This window comes from Ooceraea biroi, chromosome 1 (genome assembly GCF_003672135.1).
Source record: "Ooceraea biroi isolate clonal line C1 chromosome 1, Obir_v5.4, whole genome shotgun sequence".
Classification (NCBI taxonomy): Eukaryota; Metazoa; Arthropoda; class Insecta; order Hymenoptera; family Formicidae; genus Ooceraea; species Ooceraea biroi.
Genome location: NC_039506.1, coordinates 11,457,785 through 11,471,555, shown reverse-complemented (window position 1 = coordinate 11,471,555; position 13,771 = coordinate 11,457,785). Strand labels below are relative to the sequence as shown.

General features: G+C 34.4%; 2 protein-coding genes across 2 annotated transcripts in view; one reads left to right on the top strand and one right to left on the bottom strand.

Moving 5' to 3' along the window:
- Window positions 1-6,833, top strand: part of LOC105275115 (synaptotagmin 1) — a 25,017-nt gene extending 18,184 nt beyond the window's left edge. Inside the window, exon 10 of the mRNA XM_011331765.3 lies at window positions 4,873-6,833. The gene's annotated coding sequence lies outside the window, so the exon portion shown is untranslated. The remainder of the gene's footprint in view (window positions 1-4,872) is intronic.
- A 104-nt stretch (window positions 6,834-6,937) lies between these two features.
- Window positions 6,938-12,363, bottom strand: LOC105275113 (pancreatic lipase-related protein 2-like). Its single transcript, XM_011331763.3, has 7 exons — window positions 12,074-12,363; window positions 10,756-10,867; window positions 10,105-10,253; window positions 9,432-9,686; window positions 8,752-8,943; window positions 8,402-8,570; window positions 6,938-7,980 (listed from the first exon to the last, which is right to left on the bottom strand). The coding sequence occupies exons 1-7, from the start codon at window positions 12,129-12,131 to the stop codon at window positions 7,866-7,868; spliced, it is 1,050 nt and encodes a 349-aa protein (XP_011330065.1). The 5' UTR covers window positions 12,132-12,363; the 3' UTR covers window positions 6,938-7,865.
- Between the last annotated feature and the right edge of the window lie 1,408 nt (window positions 12,364-13,771).

Genomic DNA, 13,771 nt, shown 5'->3' with positions numbered 1-13,771 from the left:
CAAGTGCGTACGTTAAGATTGAATATTCAAACTGAAATATTCCGAGAACAAACATCTCCAGCGACAAGAGACGCTGCTAAAGTTAGGTCTTATTGCTAGAATGATTGCAAATGCAAATCAACAATCCCATTATGTTTGTCCCGAAGCCGAGTACTTCGGACTTTATCACTATAGGAATCCTTCAGCAATGAAGCCGCCGAAGTGCTCGGTCCAGACTAACATGATAGGCTTGTTGATTTGTAATTGGAGCCGTTTCGTTTGCAACTATTGTATATCTTCGTGAGTCGCTATTTGATAAGCGAGATAAGTCAGTGCTCGTGACATCCCGCGGTGATTCCCGTTATTCACGTTGGAATCTCTCGCGGCAGACAGCTTGACGCTGCGGTCTCTTATCGCTTACGTGTGGTGACCGGGTAGCTGCCGTTTAGGCGGTCGTCACAGTATGCTACAGTTAGGCTCTCGTCGTTGTAATTGAAAATCATATGCTACCCAAGAACTCCCGATGCTTCGAGATAAAAATGATACTGTGAGAAAAATGATTGCTCGATATTAGTCTATATATGTCAATTGCCGTCCGAATGGAACTTGTAGCTCTTTGCAGAAGTATTTTTTACAATTAAATGAGGAAAAATACAAAATTTGTATTTGGGCAATATTTTTTCATGTGTCAAGAACGTTTAAAGTATATAAACAAAGTTGAGAACTGCTTAAAAATAATATATTATTTATGTTATATTATTATATTCTACGCTCTTAAAATATATTATTGCTAGTTATTATTCGTTTGTTTTTGCGATTATATTGTTTTACAAAACATGTTCAAAAATGTGATTCTAATAAACCTGGGTATCGAGTACAGATCTAAAATCATTCATTAAAAACAGGAACATTACTGATTGCAATGTTCCAGTAGTTTTATTCACGTGACGGCTGACGAACGCGATATGCTTTGATTAGTGAATCATGTTCGGATAAAAAACCGAAAGGGAGATCGTACATTGCACTTGACGCATAATAGCTTCTTATCGTTTAGGTATGCAATTTTCTACTGTTGTCCATCATTGCCCATACATAGCAACATATGTGCATGCAACTATTTTACACTCATATTACACGCACATATACGTATACCTTCCTGCCCCCTCCCACATACATACACATACACATACACACACTCCATCACGAGTTATATATACAAATACCGTTATCATTGCGAACAGGCCTATTCATTCGAATTTTTTAACGATCCGTGGATCCATAATGTCATTAAATGGAAATTTGACAATTAGAAAAGCGGTATCAAAATTCATGCTGATATCACTTGCGGATGTCAGGAATATCCGCGAATGATTATTGATCGACCTAGGATACAGGTGGAAAACGGAAAAATAGATAAATAAATCATACGACAAACGACAAGCATCGCGTTTAATATTGTACAAAATCTAATATTAACTGCGAATATTTCGATGTCCATTCCAATATAACTCTTTGTATATTGGTAACAATATCGGTAAACGAAGTGAGTTTTATAGAATCAACTACGAATGCTTTCAAGAATTACTCGATGTTTGGCATTTAATCATAACTGCTCCGTTTGATTATATGTAGTTGGTGCAATTTTACTTCTAGCGAATCCTGAGAGATTATACTATATATACAATATCGAATTATAATAACGATATATAATACAAATATATCGAGTCGGTTGATTAATACGTACCCGGTTGATTATGTATAGTATACTTAGGGTGATCAGAAGTTTCAGGCTTCAAAAGCACTTGAAATCTTAGATAATTATTTAGATTAAAGGACACAGTGCCGATTATCTTGACCTTGACCTATATTATAAAGTTCATTCCTGACCTTCAGATAAGCTTTCAGCCGGCGGTCATTGTTTATTAAAAACTTATTAACAAAAGAAGTTTGCATGCGTTTTCAACTGTGAATTTGTTAATAACTTTTTCATAAACAATGATCGCCGGTTAAAACCTTTTGGAGGTCACTTAGGAGGATGACCTCTTTAATATACATATATGAAGGTCAAGGTTATCGGTGTCTCTTAATTTAAATAATTACCAAATCTTATTTTCAGCAATACTTAAAAATGCTATTAAGTATACTTGAACTTTTATATTATCTTGTTTAAACTATCTTGTTTATTTTAATTCGTTTGTTATCTTGTCTGTAAGATAACTTATATAAACAAAAGAGAGTAGATTCTAAGTAAATGTGTTAATTTTTTTAGAAATAGGCTATCAAAATATTTGGTTTGCTTCTCTAAAAGCATTAATTTTTATTATAAACTTGCATTACTGTATATATCTTTTTTATTATAAATTTTCATTCTAGATGCTTTTCAGAAGTTCAGTAATAATTCGGTTGATCTAGTCGCACACAGAAAGGTATGGTCACCCTAGACATAAGAATATGAGCGCTCTACCGCGTCTCTCGATAACACATAATGATAATTAAAGATAATAATAATAATAATAATAATAATATTAATAATAAATGAGAACAGCGAGAATATACTACTTGGCTATAGTATATCTATTGATTTTAGCTTTGTATCGTAGCAGTCACTCGTGTAAGATTATAATGATGCGTTACATTTATTATCGTTATGAACATGAAAATTAAAGTAATTTATTGTAGAAGAAACTTCTCTTGCGAGAAAGAGGGATAATGGCACTCTCGATCCTTTTCCTATATCTCCCGAATATTGCAAAGTTAACCCGGTGATATATCGACTTATATATATATATATATATAATCTATTAACAAGAATTATATGTGTTACGGAAATCCGAGCATTACTATCATCATCTGTTTCTGCAGTGCGAGAAAAGTGTAATATTGATAACTGAGAACTACTGGCTTTAAGATATATTTCTGTTCCATTAGTTACGCTATAATTTTAAAATGCTATAGTGTCTTACCAGTAGCATTTTTGATAATATTTTCATACATGGAAAACATGAAGCGTTGCAAATAAGAGACTTGGATGGCGGTTCCAAATTCAACAAATTCTTTTCGAAGTTTAGTGATATTTTATTGTCTTAGTACAATTCGATCATCTTATTGTCATTGCTATGCTGATGTCCTGTCAAGATAAAAAAGATTGCAATTTTACACGTAAAATAAGAGGCTGATATTGTCATCCGTTAAAGAGATAAGAGTTTCCAGTTTACGAATAGTAAACGTGAAAAATAATCGGCAAATAGAAGTCACTTCTCCACACGACGAATCAATTGCAGGGGGGGGGGAGGAGAGATCAATCATTTGAAGCAACAAGTCATAGCATTTAGCGTACACGGACAAATCTTAGAAATTCATAAATTTGTCGCGATTATAAAATGCAAGAATAGCGATGTGTAAGAGCGTCGTTTAGTCTTGTAAGGTGTTGAAGGCCTTCGAAGAGGAATTTTTCCGAGTTTATTATATTATCTCCGATCGCGAATTACGATTTCTGTACAAACACGAATACGAGATCGCGATTCATCGCAATCGGGACTATCTTGTTTACGCGATACGCCGATATTACTGGTTTTGGTTCGATCATTTCTTCAGGACCAATTATCATAAACAATAATATATTGGTATAGCATGTGTAAGGCACACTATTATCACATAGCATAATATTTAAAACGTTTCAAACAAGAATTCATGAATTGATATTGTTGAAATTTGGCGAGAATGGCGTCGATCGAATTAAAGCACTTGTAATATCGAACTATTTAGTCGATTACGCATCGTGGAATTTTATTTGTATTAAGACGAATTGCAGTTAAAGCGAAAATCTTGCAGATCGTTAAATCGATCTTTGAATAAAGACTAAACCTACAGTGAGTTTTATTTAACAAGAATTAAATATTTTATTTACGTTTTAGTTTGTATTGATTTTTCGGGAACATTTATTGTTCCGTGTTGAATGTGAAACATTCAAAAGCCGACTACTTTTACAATCACGTTCCGAAACTTCGAAATGCGCGTATGTATGTTTGATATAACGTGTCCGAAAGCGTTTCTAGAATTCTAGTATCAAGCGAATGCACATAACATTCTAATATCCTTATGCCATTTTTTAATATTACATTACATATTTATATGTTTATGAAAAAATAAGTTATAAACGACCGTACCAACCAAACAATCGCACCGGGCGACACCGTCGCTCGTAAGACTAAAGTTGGAAACAGTTTCGCGGCATCTCTTTGGTTTGCATTCGCTGTACTTAAAGTAAGACAAATATATTTGCTATAGAGGGAAAAAGAGAAAGTGAAAGTTAAAAAGAGAAGGAAGAACAAAGAAAAAAAGGAATGCAAGACAAGAGAACGAAACTGATACGAGATGAAACTGTGTATGTATATCCTACATTCACAATTTTGCCCCACTGTATCGACATCGTCATTAATATCAACTACTATCATCTCTACCATTTACAACTAATATATTCAACTAGAAGCAGTAAAAACACGTCGAATGTTATCGTGAACAAAGTAATTGGGAAGAAGAGAGGGAGGTAGGCGCGCGCGCAACACAACTATAGTATAATAGTGTAGATAGATCCATTCGAATAAGCACGTAGAACGAAAGCAAGAAATGTGTGCGATTAAACTGGCAGAATATATCGCGAGCAAAAGAGTTGAATATGTTAATTTTTAATATGCTTCTTCAAATCTGCGTTTGTCGATCTGTGGCGGTGCTCGAAAATAAAAGACAAAAACAATCAATTCTTTAATATTTTACTTTAATTTATATTTTTTATTATTATATAACAGAGTACTTTTCCTTTTATACATACATATAAAGTCAGCAATTTAGAGAATGCTTGTATGACTGATTTTACATCTACATATCTAATTTCAGCTAGGAAACTACCGTAAAGCTGTAACCAGAGCGATCCGTTCAGCGAATAATTGTAGTTTTACGAGTGCATTGAGCGCATTAAGGATAAAACGGAAAGCGAGAAAAAGAGAGAAAGATGGATCTCCGTTTAAACAATCGGTACATGTAAGCATTAGAATCCATTCCATTGCACATATACTCCGATTCGCACGTAGCTCGCACGAAAATATGTAAATAAAAATGCAAAACCTATTTGTAAAACTGTAGTTTAATTAGTCTGGAAAAAACGTCCTCGATGCGATTGATGAAATTATTATTGAAATTTGCGTTTGATGGGATACCGTTCTCAATCGCGAAAGCGATCGAGCAACGATTCGACGATGATCCGATACGTTTTGCAAACCAAGCACAAATCGATAAAAGTACTTTCTCTTGCTGGTCAACTAGAAAAATATTAAGAAAGATACAGTAAAGAGGTACGTAAAAAAGTTTATTGCGTTAAGTCATGTCATCATGAAGTAAAGGAGTTTCTCAAGAAGCACACAACCAAATCGAAATGAAGAAGGATGCATCGTCGGATCTTGATTCATTAAATATAATGCCTTAACGACCGAATTCTCTTTAAGAAAATTTGTGTTGACACCTAAAAATGTTTTCAATCAGCTAAAAGAATTAAAACCTGTACTTTGACAAATGTTCGATTATTTCACATCGACGTGTTTCACTACATGCGTCAAATTTATTAATTGTGTTCGTGTCTTGCATCGCGATCGATCATTGTCATCATCTGCGAGATGACGCGCTGAGATTAAGTTTCGATGACGATAAGCTAACCGAGGAAAAAAACTAATCTTTTCCAGTTTACATTATAACCCATACAGCACCGAAAGATTGCAGAAACGTTGCAGAAATCTTACATTGAAAGATTGCAATATTGCATGGAAGTTGCGAAATGTCTCTGCAATGTTGCTGCAACATTGCAGTAATGTTGAAATGTCCGCCCTAGGAAACATTGCAATGAAACATTGCAGTAACATTGAAATGTGTGCTCCCAGAAACATTGCAAAAAATATAATAGTATAGTAAAAGAGAGTAATTTATATTGGTCCAATATTATTAAGTAATCTGTTTTTTAGCTAATACTTAATTATGATTAAATGGGCAAATTTAATGACTTCAGATGCTTTCGGCGTACGTGGACGTTGCCTATGGGAACCTCTGCCGCAAGTGCAAAAATTCTCAGAAAAATTATTATCATGCCAAGGCACGTACTTATATAACTGTGAAGCTAAATCTTAACGTCGAGTAAGAACTCGACATATGCACCACCTAGTGGTGCGGAGCGAAAACGCATACAACTTTGCAGGATCATTTCGGTGCAATATTGCAATTGTATATCTCTGTAATATCTCTGCAAAATTACATTGCAACTTGTAATGTTGCAACATTCCTGCAATAAAACTGGAAGCTTATGTGCTGTATGGGAATATTCTTTATCGTAAGATACGTGCACTTTGTTTCTAACTGTCGTGAAATCACGTAAAACGAATCTTTGAAGCGATGTTCGTCGGGCGCCGCTTGATGAACCTCGAAATTAAGGTCCAACATTCGAAAAATTGGATGTATGTCGCGTATATATTGCGTACGTACGTACGTATACATGCGTACACGTGTGTGTGTGTGTGTGTGTTTGCTATGTATGAGTGTAGATCGACGTCATGAGTATCGTTTGCGAAAGAATCATATCTCTGAAGAATATGCAAACTTGAAGACTCATTGAAAGAAAGGAAAGAAAGAGATAAAAGAAAAAGAAATCTAGGCCATCAAGATGCCTCCGACTTGAATGAATATATCAACAAACATGTAACCATTCCATTGCATATTATACACACTATTAAAGTTTAGTGCGACCGTGTATTGTAAATCTATAGAAGTTATTATTATATCGTAATAATTATTATGTAATAAATATTGTTGTTAACATAAATAGCCTGATGTTATTGTGTATCTGTACAAGAATACTTGTTCGAATAATGCGGACGTGAATAGAGACCGTGAATTAGAATAAAGCAATTACAGTTCTTCGACTTGTGATGTTTATATATCATAAAAATTTTTGTACAAGGAAATATCTCGCGTTACAAGTTCGAATTAATCTTAATTAATGAAGGAACAAACTTGAACATTACAGATTACGAACAATTAATTACATACATATATTAATAATTACGTATCATGTACTTATCATGAAACAGGATCAGATTCTATCAGTGGGGATAACTGTACGTCACGAAATAGCTTTACGAAGAAAGATATTGGAATCAGGTACAGTGCTAAGAAGAACAAAATTTCACAAAGAGTAAATGAATTTCATATTACGAAATAATGAAATGACATCATGAATCTTGATGAAATAGGTTCCTAAAAAGCAAACCTGTCTCACTTTCGAAATAAACTCCGTTCTATTCGCTGTTGCATAAAGTTATCCCGACTGACGCAACTTTATTGACGTAATTTAATCCTGTTTTACAATGTCTCCTTTCCAAAGTCACGACGTGACTTTTTTAAATTAGGATATGCAATCGGTACAAGCGAAATAACTGGTAAGTATCAATCTTGAATACATCGAAAATACATCTTTTCGTAAGCATGCAAATGCAAATAAATAATAATACATATAAAATCCCATGGCAAACAGGAGGAAGATCGAAAGTGAAAGTGTTACGTGTTGAATATATGGAATTATTAATTGGCTATATCGATAAATGCAAATTACAATACGGAACACGTTTAATCTGTTGCAATAATTATTGCACAAACAATCTCTATAACGAAACCTTCTTTATTGAGTAAAAATTGGAATTGGGCAAACTCTAGCGATTAAATATACAAAGTAACATACAAAACAAAACTTACCAATGTAATGTGTACAGCTTAAACAAATGACTAATTTGCGTATTCATGTAATACGTTAAACTACTCTATAATTATATTGATCAGCTGCTTCAACAGGCTTAATACTGGCGGGAGGACGATCGCTTCCGACTTGTCTGATGCTGGCTTTTTCCGGGCAGTCCTCGGGCGTACGGTTTGTGTGCGTTTGTTGACAGATAGAAGATGCCGCGTGCTCTGTCAATTTTTACACATGCAAATACACACGCATATAAATATATCTCTCCCATAACATGTATTGATTAAGTCTCTCCTATAAAATCTCTTCCCGAAACGTTGTCTTTTCAATAGATGTACAGTGTGTCCGGTGTTTCTACCAACGTTCTACGTATGAATGGGTAGAATCGGTTGAGTTGAAAAGTCCTATACCGTTTTATGATCTTTGCAATAATAAACAAGTTATTAATTGATTAATATTTGGAAATCAGAGCGCGTACTTAGGTACTGTAGCTGTATTTCGTAGCAACGCGCGTAAATACGCGGCGAATGGAAAGATATAGTGAGCATTAGCTAGAACTTTACCGGACAATCTGTATATGCAATTATTATATGCAATTTCCTGGCAGTACATAATGCCCAATATATGAAATTTACTCACGTATGTGGGGTATCTTCTCCCATCAGGATGTACGCTTCTCTCTTGGGATTGCACCATCCGATCAGGTAAGAGAACAGATTTGCGCATGGCGCCGCCCAGAATCCGTTTTTCGTTGTGATCGATTCTATGTAGTATGGTGTTACCTTTGTGTGATCGCACGAAAGCGTTTCTGCGGAGAAAAACGTTTGTTTCCGCCGAAAACTATTTATTATTGATATTTATTGATATTATTAATGTTCTGTTAATATTTGTTGGAAATATTTCACGCGTATGAGTCTTAATTGAAATTTACCATGATCCACAATCGCGATTTTACGTTGCAAAATTTCTACAGTTTTAGAATTACTTACGAAGTATAGAAGAAGTGGCGCACCCGGGCTGACTCGAACCACCATTTACGTAGAAATCCGCGTGGCCGGTGGGTCCCCATTGCCCTAAAATTCCGGCGGCTGTATGGATAATATCCACAAAATGGGCATCCGTTTCGTCTAAATCCATCGAACGGTTGCCATTCATGTAGAAAAATATCGTTGGATCGAGGCCTGCGTCGCATATGAAGAACAAGAAGCACGTTAATGCTATTAATGCATATTATCCGCTTAATGTCGTTTCCAAGGCGAATTATTAATCCCCAAAATGTAACGGTATGTAGAGATTAAAAATATGCCATAGAAAGATAAAATTTGAAAAAAAAAATATATATATATATACAATATTCAACATATTTTATTTCTCTTTATTCTATTTTAATAAATTATTTTTTTTAAAAGAATACACTTTTTATTCTTTACAATTTTACTCCTATCTTTATTCGTTACGTTATTTTTCTTTTCGCAGAGAGTTTAGAATCAAACTTTTTTCATCCCGCTCTCTTGAACAAACAATAATTATTATAAATTATAAAAAATAATTATTATTAATTATAAAAATGAACATGCCGTTAGACGTCAACTGATATTAGCAACAAAACAGTCATTACATTTTGAGGAGCAAAGTTTGCGACAGCGATCAGCTGCATACGAGCAATTACCCGTAATTCTCCCGAGTTTGTCATTCGGCAAGTAATTTGCGATGAGTCCAGCGATATGCGCACCCACGCTGTACCCAAGTACATGTATGTTCTCGGCTGTCGTGCCCCGAGGATGGTCTCTCAGATAGTTTACTAGCTGCGCGACACATTGCGAACAGAAATCCGGGCCCCATGAGAGCTGCGAGAGACAGGGCTCGCGTACCAACGAACCATAATCCACGATTATAATATTGTAATCGCCTCGCGCGAAATATGCTGAAATTGAACATAATAGCTATTTGGCTATTTTAATTTGGCTATTTGTGAATTACTTTCTTTAGTGCTTCAATATCTCTAAATGTCACGTGTATGTTTTCATCTTACAAATCCTACAATCGTAGGTCCATCGATAAGCTCATATATCTGCAAATTTATTTATTTATGATTTTACAATGTCTACGTAAATTTATATTTTTTAAAATAAAGATAACTCATGTGTGATTTTCATTTACTTTGTTTTTTTTATGAACTGAGCTTTATAATAGTTATGTACATCTTTGTCGTATCAGTAATATTTGTTAACTACATTAAAAATATTATACTTTTCCGTAACATTGTATCATTAAGTGAAATTCTTTTGTTACACAAACTAAAAATAGCATAAAATTAAAAATTAAAAGATCGCTAACTTTACCGTCTCGCAAATGCGTGCTAGGAACTAAGTTTCGTCCACCGCCGAAGCCATGAATAATGATCTTCGTTGGATGATTCTTGTTGAATTTAGAATGGCGCAAGGAATTGAAATCTCGGACGTCTAACAGCAGGGGGTTTTTCTGTGTTTCTCTAAAAATTACAGCAAAGTTATTACGTACGAATGTAACTTTTCGTGCGGACGTGCATCGTGCGCCACGTTCGCCTCGTAAATATAGACGATAGTGAAAGCACTCGACGATACTATAGATGCTGGGGAAAGGAAGCCTTGAAAAGAGGCCACTTTCGGTATAAGATAAAACGATCGTGATCTTGAAACTGAGAGTTGTACATTGACTGTTTCCTCGTGGAAATGATCGTTCTGGAAGTGACTTAAGTGATTATTCAGCATCACCTTAACGCACGAAATTTTTCTTCATAACGATTTCACCATGAGTGATCTTAAGTATGAAAATAAATCAATAATTGTTGACGTTACAAAGTATGAATCAATCCTAACTGGATTTTATCAATATATATTATTAATTTAAATTTTAACTTTCGAAAAGATTTTTCAAATTAATTCGAGGAGATTGAAGATCGCAAAGATTTAACAGAGAAAAATTAAAAAGAGAACCAACCTAAGAGAACGTACCTGGTATACAGGTAAAATTCTATTTGCGGATGCGGACAAGTGTAAGGAGGCTTAGCGCATGACGTACTGTCGAAAAGGTCCTTAAGGGTCTTATTTTGCGCCGTTGCATGATCTGGAAGTGTGACGGACCGACTGCTTTAATTCTTCTTCCATTGTTTCTCAATGAATGAGCAGCCATCATGTTGCATTTACGTTAACTATCGATCGATTAGCCGATCAGTCATGTAATAAGGATTATGTGTACTAGAAGTTATTGGACCGTTATACGAAACTGGGTGAAGGTTGATCGTGTTTGTCTTGTTCTCTTGTTACTCTTATTTCATCTTCACTATATTATAAATAAAATAGAATAAAATAAAATCTATTCTAATATTGATAATACAAAGTGTTGCCCGCATTTTTCTTTTATCTTTAGGATTTTTCATCAATTTGGATCGAATTGTTGTTAACTCTAAATATGTTCTGATCGAAGCAACATGATAGTCATGGTCATCTTTTCTAGAAACAATCAACTACAAATGTCTAATTTGTAACTAATTGAATACTGAATACAACCATTGATTGTAATTGAATTAATTACGCATATTACGTGCAATAGTATCTCACAATGGCATATAACAGAGAAGATATTTGTTTCATCTATATATTGATTATGTCCACATTATATATTCGGTGAAACAGCTTAATGAGAGAAATGTAAAAAGAAAGTAAAAGTTATCGCGTAAACGGATATTATAGTCTTCTTCTCGAAAAAATTAAGACAGAAATCATTAATAAAATTAATAAATAAGAATTAAGGACAGTGAGAGAGCGAACATTAAGTATTAATTAAATGTTGATAAGTACTAAATAAAGAGTGCTAAGAAATAAATGCTATAAATAAATGCTAAGAAATAAAGAGCGATAAAACTTAAATATCACAATATTACAACCAAACCTTAATAGGCAAAAATGATTTAAAGCAATATTGTTAAGCAGAATTTACTACAGTAAGAGCAGAGAAATGTTATACTTTTGCAAACTAATAGAGTGATGTTTACTAAAAGAGCGCTTTTCTATTTGAGGAGTAAGTGCTAAGGAGCAAGTAGTGCGGAAGCGAGCAAAAGCTTGTTATTTCTAAATTAATCACTGTATATCTCTCCATGCACACATTATCTCATAGATCAGATCGCAATGTCTTCGATAAATCGATGTGCCACCTTGAGACACATTCGAAACGGCGAAAATGCGAATACATAATACGGAAATTTATAAGGAAAGAATAGGCGGAACTGCATTGCGGCGTAGGCTGAGAATGTCAAGAGTATCCGGTACTTACGGTACTCCAAAACGTAGAGCACGAAAAGAGCGAGGTACCTCACGGCACTGACCGCCATCTCCCGCGGTGATCCCGTGGTTTATGATATAACATCCAGGCGAACGATGAAAAATCTACCGTACGTCGGATGTGATTCCCGCCGCGATGAGTACGATTGCAAAACGCAAAGTCATCGGGGGATATATATCGTCAACCGGGGGAATTTAGAAAGTAACGAGGAGTATCCACGGCAGCGGCCGCGCCGGTGGCGCTTTGCTTCTCCGCTCCGTCTCATCGCTTCGCGCGCGTCACGCCGGCCACTTCTTCTCTCTCGCTTCGGCTCTTGTGCTCTTGTTGCACGCGTGCGACGCACGCGAGCGTTGCGCCGCGCCGATGATATTGCACGATGTATCACCATTGATTGAGTACGAATAAATGCACATGAACCGTCCACATACAAAGCATATGAAAGAGAAGTGCGGGGAATATTGGCTTATAATAAAAGTCTGTAGCGTTGTTTAACTTTTTTTAATGAAATAAGATGACAAGTTCTGAAAAGATGGAATCATGAAACCACAAAGATGGCAAATGTTAGTAGAATAAGACGCATATGTAGTTGTATAAATATTTATGTACATATAATTTTGTCTCGAAATCTCACTAAAATAACGCTACAAACGTTTGTTATACAATTCAAAACATCGTACCCGGACCCGAGGTCCAAAGGAGGGTTCGGGAATCAAATTATAATTATTGTTTTGTAAGTTGGGTCCCATTTTTTAAGTGTTTTTAATTATATGGGTTGTATACATATATTCATTATTAAAAACATTAAAAGAACGGAACGAATATATGTTACAACATTATTTCATATATATGCCTATTTTATTTATTTATTTTTATATTTTATATATATATTTTATCATGGAAGGACTATAGGAATATAAAGCCTCAAATGCAGAAAATCAACACACTATTCCATTCTACGCCTGTCTCATCTTCCGTGCCCTTATAGGTCATGGCACAAAACTGTAATGGATAAAAACAGGATGACTATAAGGAGAAAGAAAGAAGACGCGGGAGAAACTTTGTATCCTCTCAGAAGATAAAATTCCTCTCAGAGGCCCTGCACATATGTACTGGTAATATCGTGCATGCACGTGTGTACGTACGATCTGATACATTAATACTATTTGATATATTTACATTCAGCGGTCAAGTTGCGATTATGTAATGTTTAAGAAACATCGCGTTCCGTTAACATACTTTACATGATTAACTACGTAATTTTAATCACTTCCTATTTGTGCAGAAAAAAGATCAGTAAATCATTATAAAATATCTTTGTAAATGCGAGTATATTATATATATATATATATATATATATATTTTAATGCTGTCAATTATAGGCTTTCAGGATTTTCAAATTGAAACCCCCTATTATGAATATTTTAATTCTTTTTTCTAAATAAAAGTTTTAACAACAATTTCTAAAAAATGAAAGAAAAAACTAAAAATAGGTTTTGAAAGGAGTATATGATAAAAATCTCTTAAAAATATTTTTATAGCAATTTTTTCTGTACAAATAATTTTAAAATGTTTATCAGTAAAATTAAATAAGAATAAATAAGGATGAACAACAAACTAGATGACTTTATTCACTTATTATTCTTCTTCTTCTTTTATTTTTTTGAATTGTAATTTATTATAGTTTTTCAT

What these genes read in the sequence shown, in the direction of transcription:
- LOC105275113 (XM_011331763.3), bottom strand. Translation starts at nt 12,131, where the DNA reads ATGGCGGTCAGTGCCGTGAGGTACCTCGCTCTTTTCGTGCTCTACGTT. An exon ending in GAATTTTACCTGTATACCAG is followed by an intron (nt 10,254 to 10,755) that starts GTACGTTCTCTT and finishes TGTAATTTTTAG; the next exon opens with AGAAACACAGAAAAACCCCC. An exon ending in CGCCACTTCTTCTATACTTC is followed by an intron (nt 8,571 to 8,751) that starts GTAAGTAATTCT and finishes TTTTCTCCGCAG; the next exon opens with AAACGCTTTCGTGCGATCAC.